The sequence below is a fragment of the Chroicocephalus ridibundus genome, chromosome 10, assembly GCF_963924245.1.
Source record: "Chroicocephalus ridibundus chromosome 10, bChrRid1.1, whole genome shotgun sequence".
Classification (NCBI taxonomy): Eukaryota; Metazoa; Chordata; class Aves; order Charadriiformes; family Laridae; genus Chroicocephalus; species Chroicocephalus ridibundus.
Window position 1 is genome coordinate 19,258,094 of NC_086293.1, and position 16,473 is coordinate 19,274,566.

General features: G+C 46.8%; 2 protein-coding genes across 4 annotated transcripts in view; one reads left to right on the forward strand and one right to left on the reverse strand.

Annotated features, from left to right (window-relative positions):
* Positions 1-5,344: 5,344 nt before the first annotated feature.
* Positions 5,345-15,961, reverse strand: SLC25A20 (solute carrier family 25 member 20). Its single transcript, XM_063348350.1, has 9 exons — positions 15,829-15,961; positions 15,046-15,138; positions 12,971-13,098; positions 10,693-10,783; positions 9,607-9,724; positions 8,299-8,371; positions 7,587-7,696; positions 6,002-6,126; positions 5,345-5,491 (listed from the first exon to the last, which is right to left on the reverse strand). The coding sequence occupies exons 1-9, from the start codon at positions 15,931-15,933 to the stop codon at positions 5,429-5,431; spliced, it is 906 nt and encodes a 301-aa protein (XP_063204420.1). The 5' UTR covers positions 15,934-15,961; the 3' UTR covers positions 5,345-5,428.
* Positions 15,932-16,473, forward strand: part of ARIH2 (ariadne RBR E3 ubiquitin protein ligase 2) — a 31,983-nt gene continuing 31,441 nt past the window's right edge. The window contains exon 1 of one of the 3 annotated variants that reach the window (XM_063348345.1): positions 15,932-16,456. In XM_063348345.1, the coding sequence (XP_063204415.1) occupies positions 15,932-16,456 (525 nt within the window). The remainder of the gene's footprint in view (positions 16,457-16,473) is intronic. The other 2 variants (XM_063348347.1, XM_063348346.1) reach the window with 2 other exon arrangements.

Consider the following 16,473-nt stretch of genomic DNA (forward strand, 5'->3'; position numbering starts at 1 on the left):
CAAGATGTTTTGAGGAGAACCATCCCATGCCACGTGTGTGAGGTGCATTCCTGCTCAGGGGCTGCAAGCCACCACAAGGGACTATTCTTGTCGTGGTCAAAGATCACTTGCTGTAGGATGGCTCCCGAATGTCAGCCACTGGTTTATTGTAGTATTTCTTCTGCAGCTGCTGGCAGGGGCGGCCTCAGCAGTCCCAGGCCCCTGAGACCGGTGGGGAAGTCATCGACAGTGAGATGACTGTCTCAGTGGATGAGGGGAGAGCAGTGGGGGTTGTCTGTCTTGGCTTTGGCAAGGCTGTCGATGCTGTCTCCCATGACACCTCCCTGGGCTAATTGATGAAGTACAGATTAGATTCGTGGACTGAAAAGTGGCTGAGCTGCCAGGCTCTGAGGGTTGAGATCAGCAGCATGAAGTCCAGGGGACTCATGGTGAGAGGCCAGTCACTAGAGGTGGACCCCAGGGTGAGTACGGGGCCACTGCTGTGTGACATCTTCATTAATGACCTGGAAGATGGGATGGAGTGCACCCTCAGCAAGTTTGCAGATGACGCCGAGCTAGGGGGAGTGGTTGGTACCCAGAGGTTTGTGCCACCATTCAGAGAGCCCTCAACAGGCTGGAGGGCTGGACCAACAGGAATCACATGAAGTCTGCCAAAGGGAAGTAGAAAATCCTGCTCCTGGGCAGGAATAACCCCATGCACAAGTCGATGCTGGAGGGGCTGACCGGCTGTGAAGCCATGCAGCAAAGGCCATGAGGGTCCCAGTGGAGAAAAGGTTGAGCATGGGCCACCAACATACCCTTGTGGCAAAGGCGGCCACCAGCCTGCTGGGCTGCTTTGGGAAGAGCATAGCCAGCAGGTCGTGGGAGGTGATCCTTCTCTCCACTCAGCCCTGTGAGGCCACATCTAGAGTCCTGGGTCCAGTCCTGGGCTCCCCAGTACAAGAGAGTTGGGCACATGCGAAACTGTAACTGGTGCTTTGTCCTAGTGTGTGTTGTCACCGAGAAGGTACATGGCCAGCCCATGCTCCTGGGTGCAGACCCCACAGAACTAGTCGCAAGAAGAATGCCAGGCAAACTGTCAAAGATCAAATCAGAGGTCTGTCCGTTCTTCTGCCTGACAGTGGCCAGCAGCAGATGCTTTGAGGAGTAACACAAAAAATAAAGCACTGGGTGTGGCTTCCCTACCACACCCTCCCTGTTCCTGCCGACCTGCAGTTCAGTTCCCTCTTGTTCAAGACTTTGCAGCCATATCAGTTTTCAGTAGCTCTTGATGAACTGTTCTTCCTTGATTTTTTTCAAAAGTACTTTGCATTCTGTGGCCATGACCTGTATGGCTTAATTGTACACAATATATAAAAAAGTATTTTTATTTTAAATACTGCTTGATAACCTCACTGGGCATACTGTATGGCTTGTACTGTGAGAAGCATGAGTAAATGCACCCTCTTCACATTACTCATCCTTGGTAATATCTACCATGCAACGTCCTTTCCAAACTGGAGAGTCTGTAGTAATCCTCCTACAGGCAGCTTCCTTTAATTAGTCAAATTTGATCAAGACTGACTTATCAGGGGTATTCCAAGGACTTTTCCATTAATATAGCAACACAGAATGCACACAAAAGCCACTTGCAGACAATGGGCAGAGACACGCAAGCACGGAATATTTGAAATACAAGCATGGAAGGTTTATGTATCATGGATTACTTCTGGAATACTTCCAGGCACCTTGAATCACCACTGGAAAAATCACTTGCATCAAAGCAAGAAGGGCCAGGCAGATGTACAGCACGAGCATTTTGTGGAAATCTATGCTGATTTTGATATTGCAAAAACATATACTGTCAGCACAGGGAGCATAAAGACAAACGTCATCGGTGCCTTTTGCTGGTAGGGACCCAGCTCACCCGCTGCTGCGGCGTACGTTAACCTGTATATACACTACCTTGATTCCCACAAGAAGGTGGGCAACTAGAAAATAACATTTGAATGCAAATCTGGGCTTCTGAAAGTACGAGAGTCCGCAGTGTGCAGGGAACTGTACCTGTGTTAAAATCCCCCTCTCATTCTGAGGCTGCACACGGCAGGGGCCAGGATTTGGCACAGTTCGCGTGGCAGAATCTTGAGAGACACGAGCAGCTTTTTAAACATTTCCAGGGTGGCTGGGTTTGAACAAGCAAGCAGATGTGTCTGATCAGCCTTCCCAAAGCTCCTCTCCTCCCACCGCTGTTTTTGGAAAGCAGTCTCTCATTCCCGATTTCCTTCTTCCATATTTTACGTATCTAAAAGCGCCAAATTAAAATCAAGCATGTTAAACAGCCAGAATTTTATCATGCAAAGTACAAAGCTCTGCAAAAACTTCAGATTAGGGAGAATATAATTAGGATAATTGAAATTGGGAAAAGGATCTGAAATGCTTTTAAAAAAAAAAAAAGTATTAAAAAGGATAGTTTGGCAGAAGGGAGGTAGTTTCCAGTTACTAGGAACAACTGAAGTATTAGAGAGCGTAGGGCATTTCTCGGTCTGTCAGCGCAGATACTGCATAAAGCCACGGACGGGTGACCCTGGGCTGGTGACAGCGCAGCCAAGGTAAGTGCTGGAGCGCCAAGCAAGAGGCCAGCACACAGCGAGAAGGCTCCTCCATGCCCCAGCGGAGGAGCTGTGCTCTTAACCCCAGCAACTGAATCCAGGGCGTCACTAGTCCCTGATTTGGTTTCCAAGAATGTTTTTCCACAGACCGCAGCACTCCAGACTAATAGGATTGGGATGGGAGGGAGCACTAATTACAAAGCACAGCTCGTCACCCGGCCTGGAGGATCACAGTCTCTCTCAGCAGGACAGATGCGAAGAGCCTCCTGCCTTCCGGCTGCCTCTCTGTCCTGACAGAGACGTAAAACTTTCGCAGCCTGACTTGGAAATTTGCAGCTGCCACAAAGGGAGGCATTGCCTGCCAGCAGCAGCTGCTCTGCTGGCTTCCTCGCCTCTGACCTTGCCTTTGGACCTGCAGGTTGGTCCCTCTCGCTGACAGCCCCAGACAGCCATCTGCTGGGCAACCGCGTCATCAGCCAACCCAGAACAGCATTCGCACCCAGGATGATTATGCTTCAGTTCTTCCTAGCTTCCTGCGAGATTAGGAGCCCAACAGGACGCATTATTTGGCAGAGCATCTGGAATAGGCAGCATTAAGCATCAGCGTCTGGAATTTTAAGAAAGAAGATACATGTCTGCCCCTCCCGAGAAGTGTCAGTATTTCTGGAACGCATAAGGAAAAAAAAAAAAATCAGCTTTATAACACTTCTTAAAGTTGAAAGTTGCTTCTAAGCATCATGGCCCAAGAACGGAAGTCAGAGAGGTGGCCAGAGCAGCGAGGGAACCACAACACTACAGGATAGCATTTGGTGGTCAGGAAGCACAAAGCCAAAAAAGCAGATCTTATCCTTTTGAAGCTAGGCTGGATTTAGCCTCAGAAAACCTAGTATTGTGTTTAAAATCATCCGAGAGGTTAATGTCCTTTCATCACCACTTCTCTGAAACAGTATTAACTCGGTGTTCATGCTTTAAGTATTTCATTCATCCGTAGCTGCGGTGACATTGAGAAGCAGGAGCAGCAGCAGGTTACCGAGCAGTGAGGAAGGGGGAAGGTCTGTGGAGCGTAAGGCACAGCATGGGGGCAGCTCCAAGCAACGGAGATTTTCACGCCCCAGTGGCTCCCTCATTGGTTTCACACCCCCACCCTGTAAAACACAAGAGGTGGGCTCTGGGGAAGGCAGGTTGCCCTCTGGGTCCTTTCAAAGAATTGGGAAAGAAAGGGGGATTCAGCGCTTCTGCAGCACTTTTGGGTGGAAGGTTTTCAGGGCTGACCCTGCCTGTGGAAAGCCAAGGTGAAGACTGTGTCCTTACGGTACAGGCCAACAGACCAAGGACAAACTCTCAGCCTCCTTTCCCGTGGGACATCAGGACAGATGCTTTCCCTAAGCTCCCCTCTATCCATGTCCAGGCCTCTCCCTAGAAAACATAAAATGCTTTCCATGGGCAAATTGTGTTACTTAATTTCTGGCTTTACAGTTAAAAAGTTGCATCCACAACACAGGACCTAAGGGGACTTGTACAACAAAGGTGTGAAGTGCGGAACGTTCATTTCTGTGGCTCGACTCAGAAATCCAAAAGCTAAAAGGCAAGGGGTTAACAATTAAAGACAGCATGGCACAACTTATTTCCCAATCGCACCTCAGAATTAAGAATTGGAAAACTTTTGCAAAACTAACCATGCATGACCATGCAAAAAGTAAATGAACTGAAGCACACATTCTAGCCAAGCAGCAGCTAGCTTTATTGAGTGCCAATAACACCCCATCAAACAAAAAAAAAATTAAGAGTTGCTTTTTGCTTCTTAACATTAGTCATTTCTCAAATGAAAATATGATTACGTTTAGTGATATTAAGAGAAAAACAAGAAACAGAAGTAAGAATAAAGTTAGACAAGACTGCAGAGCCAGTGTCCCCTTCATGTATCCCCCTCGTGTCAGAGAAATGGAGCTCTTGGAAGTGCTGTTAAATTTTGCCAGGTCAGGGACTGAATCCCAGGACACAGCATTTGACGAATCAAATACATCGTGGGTTGCTATGAACCATGCTGTACTTTTGGAATCACATTCAGTATATCATCAGTGGGACAGAAAGGGATTTCAGAGAAAAGTTCAGGATCAAACACATTTCCCCACTGGCTGCTTCAGTAAAGCTTAGTACAAATGTTAAGGATAATTCATTTTTCCTCCTAGTTCCACAGAAAAGATCAGTGCACAAGATCCGATACACCATCCGTAATGCTCCTCAACCCACCAAAACGTAGCTCTGGCCTCCCCTGCTTAGCTCTGCGTTTGCTGCATTACACGCATGTAAGATTAAAACCACTGTCAACACAGAAATAGCCACAACTGAAAAACTACAAGAGATGAGAACACTATCTGACATTGCTTGTAGATACTAGTATGTGCAGCTGCTAACTCATGCCCTGAGAGTTATGTACACACTGCCAAACAATTATTTTAAGGAAGGCTTTCAGCATTAATAGCTACATGTTTCTTCAGTAAATAAAGAATTACATTTTAAGAAGTGTCTCCTTCTTCCATGAGGAAGTACTTAAGGTAGCGTGTGTAGTAGTGACAGCTGTCCGTCAGCAGCATTACTGCTGTGGTACATTGGCTCAGAAGACGGGTGTACATCACCTCTAACTCCTCATCACCTCTGTTTCAGAGCTACAGCTTACATTTCTGAATGGCACATAGCACCACCTAAAGAATGGGAGGAAGGCAAAAAGGTATTAGGCAAGCAATCATTCCTGAAACTTCAAGTGATCATTCATTTATTCCCTTGAGGCAGACTTGCACTCTGTTCTTTCTCTTCTCTGATTTCCAGAGACTTCCTAGTCTTCATAGGCCTGGTGCAATCCAGTTAAGAAATTTCATAGCAACTTCAAAGCCAAGAAAACATGCCTGGAAAAGAGAGAACGTACAGAACAAATGAGGATTCTAAAAACCTATTCAAAACAAGGATTTTTGAAATGCAGCACTATAAACACCGGACATGGCTGATGTGGAAGGAGGAAGAGAACAAAAAAAGGTCTTGGACCAGAGACAAGAATTCTACTATATCCCGCCACACAAAGGCAGAACTTCTACTCTGTTAGGTTCGTTATTTATTGAAGGGGAAGCCAGTCCAAACTTTCCTGTCTTCTACTGGTGGATGTACAATCAGACAAGAAATACTACCAGAATCAGTCAAAGGGCTTTAATGAAAAACTCCCAAGCAAGGTTACTTGGTGTTCCCCCTAGATTAAGGTACATTTTTAGAACCTGGACACCAACAGCCAGAAGTACCTGCAGTGACAAGAATCTCACTGAAATGGTACACCAGTAAGCAGCCAGTCGTCTCCTCTACAGACTGCAAATAATCACTGTGAGTCCCAGGTCCCCAAAACGCATCTAGAATCGCAATTTACTTACCGCATTAGCGGGAAATGCCCTGATCATTACAGCGGTGAAGCCCTTATACAGAGATGCAACTCCTTCCTCTCTGATGAGTTCTCTCAGCACATCTCTAAAGCCATTTGGGTATTTTCCTGGAGGAGCTGAAAGGGATACAAAATGCATTAGCGAAGATGTGTGGCAGTCGCAAACGCTGAAGAATGCGGTGTATGTAACAGCCCAGGATTCTCAGCAGGTTCACATTGCTATACCATCTAAGTGGCACCAGAATCCAAGCACTGCTGGAGCTATGTTCTGAAAACATCTGCTTAGGAAAGTTATCTATTTCAGTCAAAAGCAAGCAAACAAAAAAGACACCTTACTAAAGACTCGGTAAACAGAAGGAAGGTGCTCACCACCAGCACAAAGTATTTACCTAATCAAGTCATTGGGGGGCAGGGAAGAAAGGAGAATAACTTTCGTCGGGTTGGATGTCTAAGCTGCTACTTGCGCCACCGATCACAGCTCTCCCAAGAGCTGCAATTAGGAGATAGGGAGGTCAGCTATAAAAATGGATGAAGTTTGTTTATAAGAAACACAAAATGATCCTATCACGCAGCCAAGAATAGCAACAAACTTCAAGTGAAAAGCACAGGCTGTTTTAATGCTGATGTTACACAGATTTGCTGAAGTGTTTCTAAAAAGTTATTTTATTCAAAGAACAAGTTCTTCCTTCTCCTGACACTTCTCTGGAAAGTACTGCCTCTGCCAGCCCTCTGAACAAGTGCTCCACACACCGACATTAACCCACATCATCTACGTAGCGGCATTGGGGATTGGCTCAGGGGAACAAAGATGCAAAGTTTTAAAGTATTTCACACTCAGCCCTTGGTATGACATCAAACAACCACAGCATCCATTATTCAGAGAAAAAGAAAAGAAGTTTCCTGCACTAGATTATCAAGAAAAATGGTTACTGTCCGTTCCATGGAGCGCCCATTCCACAGACAGAGAATACGAGGAGCTGTAACAAAAATACTCATTGACTAGGACTCCCAGAGAAAAACCAAGGAAAAAAAAAAAAAAATAAAATAAAAAAAAAAATCAGTCAAACCTCGCTGAAGCTCAAGGCCTGGGGCGATCCTCACTACAACTAGGTCACAGATACTTAAGAGCAGATCTGCTAGTCTAAAAGAAACACTCTGGGCAAGACATGCCCAGTTACAGTAAATTTCAGACAGCACAGGCTACAATTTATACAACTATGTCTGAAGTGAAATAACAAAACCTCTCAAATAATTACATTTGTAATAAAACTGCCACAACAAGCCATTCTATTATTATGACTTCTATGCTTAGGTTTCAAAAGAGGTATCTCGAATCAGGATCATTACATTAGCAGGGAGGCAGAAATAGGGACACGTAGCCTGATTTGCCAAAAATTTGCGAGGAAGCCAACTAAAAAGCTACGAACACACTTGGGTTTTTCATATAGTTGTCTCAAGCAGTGCTCAAGATCCCGGATGCCGTGCTCAGATGGCATCTTCCCTCACTGCCCAGCCCTTTCCCAGGAGCACTGCACCGAGTGTGGCCGTGACGCAACTCACGCTGGGACGCAACTCACCAGTCTGGAAACGGGATTTCAGCACGTCTGGTGGAATGGCCACTGCCCAGTTGAAGATCCCAGCCAGGCCCCCAGCAAAGAGGATCCGAGGAGCACTGAGGTCACTCACACTGTGGCAGGATTGGGGTGGGAGGAAAAAGAAAAAAACAAAACAAAACAAAAAAAAAAAAGAGACACAAACAAAAATGTTAAAAGCTCATCTGTTTTGACTAAGGTGACAATCAAAGAGGCAGCCTGTCTGACAGCCAGCACAATGCTGCAGGGACAGAGCGCAGCATCTCAGCAAGATTTCCAAGAATCAGAGCCCTGTGGGCAAAACGTACTAACTCCACCCTAAAGGTTCAAATCGTTTCATTCAGCAGCATACACACAAACGTTCTGGGGGGAAAAGAAAACAAATCAAACCAACAAAAAACCCCAACAACAAAACCACCCTGCTCTTTGTGCGCACACAGGGGTGAAAGGGAAGAGACCTACTTTAAATACTGCTTGGCTAATAAGACCCAAGGCTCGGATCTGAGAGAAATTTAAATACTATTTAAATTGTCGGTTAATCTCAGACCAAAACAGCTCAACTCACAAGATGAGGAACCTTTTTTCTTTTAAAAAAAAATTGTTTTGATGATATTGCTGTAAATCTCTTCGTAACTGGGGAGATTAATCAACAGCGTCTGGGAAGTTCACAAAATGATGACTGTGAGATTTCACTAACCTCTTTCCCTCCGGGGTCAGAATGTTCTTCAGCCATTCGTACGTCATGAAGTACATTCCGCTGGCTGGGACGTCTAGTGGGTAAACAAAGACTGTGAGTAGTGGGAAACAAAATGAAGCCTAAAGGCACAGCAGCCCCATGCCAGCTCAGCAACACCACTAAGTACATCCAGATTCCTTTTCTGAGCCTCCTCTACAAACAAAATAAAATCTTCTATTGCTCTAGACAGAGGAGCCTGAACTTTCCCAGGGATAGCAGGTGCTAAAGGCAAGAACTGGGAAAATACCTGGTTTTGAGCGCTTCTATCAGCAGACTTTCAAATCAGAATGTAACGTGCCTGCTGGCCTTTACACTAATGAGATAGCTCTAAGCTTTCTTAATTGCCACATAGCAGATCAGAACAGTTCAGGAACTTCAAGAGTTTTGCACACTATTTGTTCTAATGATTCTATTTTTTTGTTTTGGGTTTTTTTGTAGTTGATGGGTTTCATTTTGGGTTTTTTGAAGATGCTCCCACAGCCCATTCTTCGCTCATGCCTAAACTGGGGAACCAGCCTCTGGCCAGGGACACTGCCACAGTTACACCGCCAGTTCTACACTTCTGTGAGAAGCAGAGGACAGAACAAATTCCTAAACGGAGGTACCAAAACACAGAAATTTCAACTTATCCTTGGAAAACATTGCCCCAGTCCAGGGAACAATCTAACGCTTTTCAAAGGAGAAAGTACCAAAACATGTAAAGGATCCAGTGTCTGGCACAATTACTTTGTTGTTGTTGTTGTTGTGAGAGGGGTCATGACATCCCTGTCCAAAATAACCCACACTCAAGCGGGTAGAAAGCATAACTGCTGCAATCACATCTTCTAAACCAGTCAGCGTTATACAGCAACAGTCACAGGCAGTCACAATCCTTCTCCCAAGGAAGAAAAGGAAAAAAAGAAAGAAAAAAAAAAAGAAAAGAAACGGAAAAAAAGCCCACTTCTGTATGTTTCTTTTCTCCTTGTTCTCTCTGCTCCTCTCCTGAAGTCTCTCATTCCTCTTGGCTTCTCAGATCTTAATTACTTCCTATATCCCTCTGATCCTTGTCATCTAATCGCTTCCTCACTCACTGAGAATCTCATGTTTATTTCTCAGTCCCTTTGAGGCACTGGAGGAGCTCTGCAGACTGGAGAACAAAAAAAAAAAAAAAAAAGGGGTGACACAGCATCTCCAATTGGCTAAAGGGACACTGAGATCTATGATACCGTCAGGCTCCTTATCTTAAAGTTCCCCGTGCAGAAGAAGCATCAGAACGTCTCCATCAGTTACCTCTCATGAGGGTGAGCACTGTCCCCTTGTACACGCCACGAATCCCAGCCTCGCGGTACAGCTGTTTTGCACAGTCCAAAGAGCCACTGTATTTAGTTTCACCTGTAGCTGCCTGGATCTGAAGGATTAAAGCGGTAGTTTCTGACTAGTGAAGGTTTTGGCTTGTGAACAATCATTCACCTAATAGTTAGAAAGCCACGTGCATGTTTTCCAGAGAGGAAAGAGCACATACTCATTCCACAGGGACTCCTGCATACGAAACCTCTGCGTCATTTCCTCAAACAGCTCTCTCCTGTTCAAACGAGGATACGTTCACTGTTCCATGCAGTGGCTAGATTCTCTCTTATTTTGCCCCAGTGTAAGTTTGAAATGACTGAAGTCAGTCAGGTAATTCTACACTTGCAGTGACAAAAAGTAGCCTTCAAATAGTTTAGTGAAATTCAAACAATTTGTATGTGTATAAAAGCTTCCATGATAATATCACGGCTGTCAGAACTAACATGTGACCACCCGTCGCCATCCCAATGGAGTTCAGCACAGTTTGAAATAAGCAAACCTCCCCATCCCTGCTAAAGACAGTATTTTCATTTGTTCAGGTTTACATTTTCCAACAATATTTTAAAAACCCTGGAGAAGGTGTAGAGCTAACAGTCACCCAAACATTAGAAAACCATTTCACGTATTCTGAAATGCATTCCTTATTGGGAAACTGTCAAGGTAACAGAAAATTTTTATACTAGAAAAAAGTCTTATGCTCTAGTATTTTTGCTTTTTTTTTTTTTTTTTTAGAAAAAGTTTCCAAGTATGGAAAAGTCCAGTTTTTCAGAATGAAGCAGACTGAGGCACCCACTGATGCCTCATATAATGCCACATAGTATACGGCTTGTGCTCTGTAAAATGAATAGAGCAATGAATGCTGCATGTACTTATACTGTCATGCTGAGTTTGTATAATGCTTCTTCGTGACAGTTGTCTCAGTCCTGTCAAAAAACACAACAGAGTAAATACACTAACCAAAGTAGTTCCTGGTATGGAAAGACAAGACCCCTAAAATGAAATTCCCATCACCACCATCCAATGCCTTACCTGTAAAAGGCACTTGATTCTCTCGCCTGGAGCCATGATTACTGTTGTGAACACTCCCGACAACATGCCAGCAGCAAACAGCTGAGGATATCTGCCCCGAGGAAACAGAAGAGACCCTAACACAACGCAGTACACGGGAAACGAAGGGCAGAAAGACCCCTGTATCACCAGATGATGCCGTTCCACACAAGGTTGGCAGTGGAACTAGAAACGCATCCACTGCTTTTGATCAGTGCAGAAGTGCCTCATCAATGCATAATAAGAGCTAAACATTTAAGATCTCCAGGGTTCAAAGCGCTGGTTCCCACAGCAACTCGGCTCTTCACATCCATTGTATTTGCTAATATTCCTTGTACTTGCATTTTTTGCTACAGCATTCCCCATTCATTTTTCTTCCCAACAATCTCTTCCTCCTCCATTCTCCTACACTCTCCTCAGTGACCGCAGTTTTCACACATGTTCCTGCTTGTGCAGCCAGGAGTCTCCTTTCTGTAATGTCTGCTGAGTCTGTCCAACCAACCTGACATAATCCCACGCACTCTGCACCTGTTTTCATGTGGCAAAGTCCCATGACAGAAATCCCTCAAAGAAGCTGAGTTTCTCAGTCACAAACTTATCTTTACATCCAATGTCCCGCTACGTTCCCTAGTAAGATGACCTAACATCTCAATTTAACTAAGTTACACACCTCCTGCTTCTCTCCGCTTGCCCAAGAGACAGCATTCTATTCAGGTTTCCCAATTCTTACACCTTTCTTTACTCTTAAATTACCATTAAATCTTGGAGACCATTGAGACCTTCCCCACCACTCCACTTGCACCTCCTGCTCAAACTAAGCTTTGAGTTTTCTAGACCCAGAAAAGACAGAACAGGCTCCTCAGTTTTCTCTCCATCTCCTTCCTTCCAAAACTTCCCTTCAAAATCAGCACGGGGAACCACTGCCTGCCTCTAGACCCATAACCATGATGCTAGGAGTCTGACCTTTATTTTTGGGCCTCACGTCCCAAGCACACTACATCCTACTGTATCAAGTCTGCACCCACATTACTGCAGAGTTGGGCACAACGACAGTTCCACCATCTATCTGTTGACCTTTGTTCTTTCTCTCCCACAGCTCTGCTTGGGAGGAGTTCTGCATAAAGACTCCAAAGACGATGCTGCCCTTCTCCAGCTTGCTCCTTAAAACCTCCCTTTGGTATGATGTGTATAAAACACAAGGCACAGGGGTGATAAGGCTGCTGGAAATAAGCCCACAGCCCATTTGTGTCCTGGTATTCTCCACTCCATATTGTTCCCCTGGTCTTACCCTTCAGCCTTGTCTGCACGAGGACACTACTGTGGTAAACCGGAGGGTAAGTTACCAGTGCCCCAGCACCTCAGCACTGCCTCCCTCTGAGAAAGCCGAGCCAAGGGAGCTCGCTCCGTGTCGCCTGGCTCCATGCGGCTAGTGCTGTACAGCCAGGAGCACTCGCACCATCCGGGAGACTCCTCTGCGGGCAAGGCTCCAACAGAAGCCGCACCTCCCCACAACACCACGCCTGGCCCAACACAATGGACTCCTGCTTTCTGACAGAGCTCCTACCTATTGCACAAATAATAGAATAAAATGTTGCTAAGCTACATTTCTGTTGCTGTAGAGCTATAAATCACAATTCAGCAAAGAAGTTAAGGGAGTACTCTATGGGCAGGGGGCTTTCCTCATCCTGAAGTTAGCTTGGAGAAAGCCACACAAAGTTTTCTTAGCTTCCCATCTCTTTTCCAGAAGGTCAGACACGCCTGAGAGGAGGGCTGCTCATAAACACCGCTTTTCAGAAATTAATAATAAAACATTTCTATGGCTATTATCATATTCTAACATAAGGAGGCAGCAGGGTCACAACTAACAAGGAAAAGAGAATCAGGACTGCGAATGTTGTCAAGACTGCTTGACCATAAATTTATTTCCCCCAGAGTTTCTGTTAATAGCGAGACTGTTGGCAGGCAATCGTTATATAACTCACACTGTACTCATCTAAAACGGAATTGTTCCTTAATGGCTCTTTCTTGCGTAGAAAGGGAATTGCATAGCACCTGCCCACATGCTGTCTGTTTTTAGCCTGTGCTATCAGTCCCACGCTTCCAGCAGCATTAAAAAACATGGGTGTTTTATTTTTTAGAACTATATTTATAACCTAGGAGAAGAGACACATTTACACCACAACTCAATATGTGGCAATACAGCAGGCTGCAGGAGCCTTAGGGTGCCTTTCCCAACTGTCTGATTAACTCAGAAACTCACGTCAAAATGTCGTCAGGTGTTCTTTGTTGGAGTCTTTTTCCCAAGCCAAATCCAAAGAAGCACACAGCAAACATGGGTGTCACTCCGATAATGGGAGCTGCCATTCCTCTATATAAGCCTCGGACTCCCTGCAAGAAACGTTACCACAAGAATTACTTCGTGTTGCATAGACTTCGCACACATTTCAACTACTGAGGAGCAAAAGGCTACAATACAGGACAGTATCAGTTGACAGTCAAATCAATCAGAGGAATAATGGGGTCTGTTGTTCATTTGCAATTACACATGTTTAGCTGAGGCTCAGGGTCTGTTGCAGAGGAAAACTATCCTTCCTGGAAAACCAGGCACCACTTACACCCTTCTGTTCCAATACTGTTCATCCTGTACTTCCATCTCAACTATGAGGAAGTAAAGTTAAAAGCCACCTGAGTAATAGCCCTAATAGACTATGTGAAAAGCCTTCTCTCTCAGATATATACAAAAACACACATGTGCTTCGCTAATAAGTCATCAAATGCAGTAGCGTAAAATCCTGACGCTGAGCCTGAGACTGCTGGATTGGATTCACTCTTTAGATAAAGGCAGAGCCAGGGAGGCTGACCTGAACCACTTCACTCCCCACATGAACACAATTTATAACGAGTTCAAGAGAATTTTTTTTTTCTTTCCTTCCCCAAGTCAAAACTTTTTTACCATACAACTTTACATTCCTGATGTTTCCCTTCATCAGACTGCGCAGATGGAAAAAGTCTAATGCAGACCCCAGCAGTAGCATTTATTTCATTTATCTCGCCTTTGAACTGAACTTTTTCTCAAAAAAAGGAGAGTTATATTTCTAGATCAAGGCTAGATGCACAAATTAAATAATTGCTGGTCCATCCGCCCCTCCCTTCCTCCCCCAAATAAATCAGCATATCCCAGGATGTGTCTCTACGCTTACAGGCACAACTGACTCTGTACTGAAATGGTATCTGGCTGGCAAAGATCAGACACTCCTGCTCAATCTTCCCATCAGCAGTGGGAAACAAAAGGCCTTGGCAGAGAGGTTTAATAGTTTGCCTTATAGAAACGGATGAGTATTGAGTAGGAGTAGAGAGGCAGCATTACTTTTGAAGTTCACATCACAAGGCTATTATTATGGTTTGGCTCTGACGTCCGTGCTTCAGCAGGGGTGTTAAAAACCATGAGGGATTCAGAGCTAGCAAAGCATTTCAGTGCTTTGTGGGAGAGACCAGGGAAGCAAGATTTGCTTTGGTTGTATAACAGCCTGTTAATACCGTCATGAAAGTAGATTTCAGATACGAGACAGATCTTTCATTTAACAGGGAGTTACCTAACAAGATCCAGCGGTTAGAAATTAGACTTCAGACTAGTAAACAAACAGTTAGGCTTTACAGCCATTGTTTCCAAATGGTGAATAGCTGCTGGGAAAACTTGCGAAGCAGAAAACTGGATTCTATGTCACTTAAAGTCTTTAAACGAAGGCTGCGTGCCTTTCCAAAACCAAAATAGACTATAGTTCAATCACACGATACGGCTGATTCAGGAGTGAAAACCATTGTCCACCTCTGAAGAAGATTGAACAAAACTACTATACTTGACCCTCTGTTCTCAAGAAAGAAAAAGAAGGAAAAAAAAAATCTATTAACGCAAGCTAATGCTCCTCTGCCTTCTCATAGATGGCATATACATTATAGAAGAAAGCAAGTACTGCTTGTACTTGCCTATTTTAGGGTTTCCAGAGACAACTCCAAATACCACCGACTACAACAACAAAGCCAGCAAACAACTGCCAACATTCACTCCAGTCTATAACTTCAGATATTAATACCATATTTTGAAACAAAAGCATTTCTTAACAAAACAAGGAGACATGCACCTGGAGCACGTGGGTTCTAAGCATTCCCCAACTTTCGTAATCTGCTTAAAAATTTTAGCTAGAAACAAATTCAACTGACCACCCAAGAATCGTGCAGTCTCTGAGGGACAGCATTCCCACACGATTCCATTCCTGCGACGCACAGGAACGAGTGATATTTTTGGCAGGCACCGCGGATGACGCGCTAATGCCGTACCTCCCCAACGAGAGTCTTTCTGAAGCAGTCAAAGGTCCCAGAATAGAGCGGAGGCTGACCAGGCTGCGGCTTGGGCTGGGTTTGCAGTCTGACCTAGTAAGAAGGGATAGGAAAACATTATTTTATTAAATAGTACTATCTAAGCTTTGATTCGGAGAACACCTCTATGTGGCTATTATGGAGGAAGTTTTGTGTCTGGACTTTACAATCTGGGTAGGGAAATTCACATCACTTTAGCCCTTTGCAGAAGACAAGAGATTCAATTTTAACATATTTAATAGTTAATGTATGTAACTAATTAACTGCTGGGATGACATCAGGGTAATACCCCCACCTGAACACCTGAGAACTAACGCCGTGTCACTGCAGCCTTACACACTGGGTGTGCGGGCGCAATCTCCTCCGGGACCCCCGTTGCTCCCCCACACCGGGTCACTCCCGGCCTCCCTACGGCCCAGGAGGGGCTCACAGGAGGGCTCGGGCCCCTCCATTCCTCCCAGCGCCGGGAACATCGACGCTTTTCCCCTCAGTTTTACTATAAACATGCCGCTGACGGGGCCCGCCGGGCCGCCAGGGGGCGCCCCGCCGCACGGCCAGCCTGCCCCGCTCGGCACGCCGGGCCGCTAGGCCTCGCCTCCCCCCCCCCCCCGCAGTGCACGCCGGGAAATGTAGTCCGCCCAGCCAGGAGACCGCACCGTTCCTCGCGCGGTGCCCGCCGGGAAGCGTAGTCCCCCCCTACGGCCGCCCTGGGCCGCCCGGTACCGGGTACCCCCCCCGCCTCACCTTGATGGTGTCCAGCGGGTGCCCCACGAACACCAGGCAGACACCCCCGAAGCCGCCGGCGAAGAAGTTCTTCACGGGGCTGATAGGCTGCGGCTGCTCCGCCATGGCGACGGCGGGTGGAGAACGGGACCGGGACGCTGCGTCCCCGCCAAGCCAGTGCCGCCCCCTCCGCCCCGCGACCTTTACCCCAGTGCCGGCCCGCGCGGCACGCCGGGATACCGGGGGCGGCCGGCGCGGGGCAGGCCGGGAGAGCGGCGGCCCCTGCCCGCGGCGCTGTGGGGGCGGCGACGGGCCCTGTCCCCGCCGCAGAGCCGGGCTCGCTGGCGGCGGGCGCTGCCATCCAGCGCTGGCACCGGCCGAGCCTCGGCCGCCGGCGCCTCCTCAGGGCGCCGAGCCGCCACCTCGGGGCGCTCCCGCGCCGCCGCCCCCTCCCGGTGGTTCGGTTGTTCCCCCCCCGCGGCCCAGTGCAGTGGACCGGCCCGGCCCGGCGGCGGCCTCGGCCCCGCCCGGCGGAAGTGACGCCAGGCGGAGGCCGGTGCTTCCGGCGTGCAGGCAGTGGCGGCCCGGCAGGAGGAGCCCGGAGCGCCGCTCCCTGCCTCCCCCGCCCGGCCGCGCTCCGCCGCGCCCGGTAAGTGTGGGAGGCCG

Bases quoted from the DNA above. Each gene is read 5' to 3' on its own strand.
- SLC25A20 (XM_063348350.1), bottom strand. From the start codon at position 15,933: ATGGCGGAGCAGCCGCAGCCTATCAGCCCCGTGAAGAACTTCTTCGCC. The intron at 9,725-10,692 runs GTAAGGCATTGG...TTAATCCTTCAG, and splicing joins GAATCAAGTGCCTTTTACAG to ATCCAGGCAGCTACAGGTGA. The intron at 8,372-9,606 runs GTAACTGATGGA...TTTACCCACTAG, and splicing joins AGTGCTCACCCTCATGAGAG to ACGTCCCAGCCAGCGGAATG.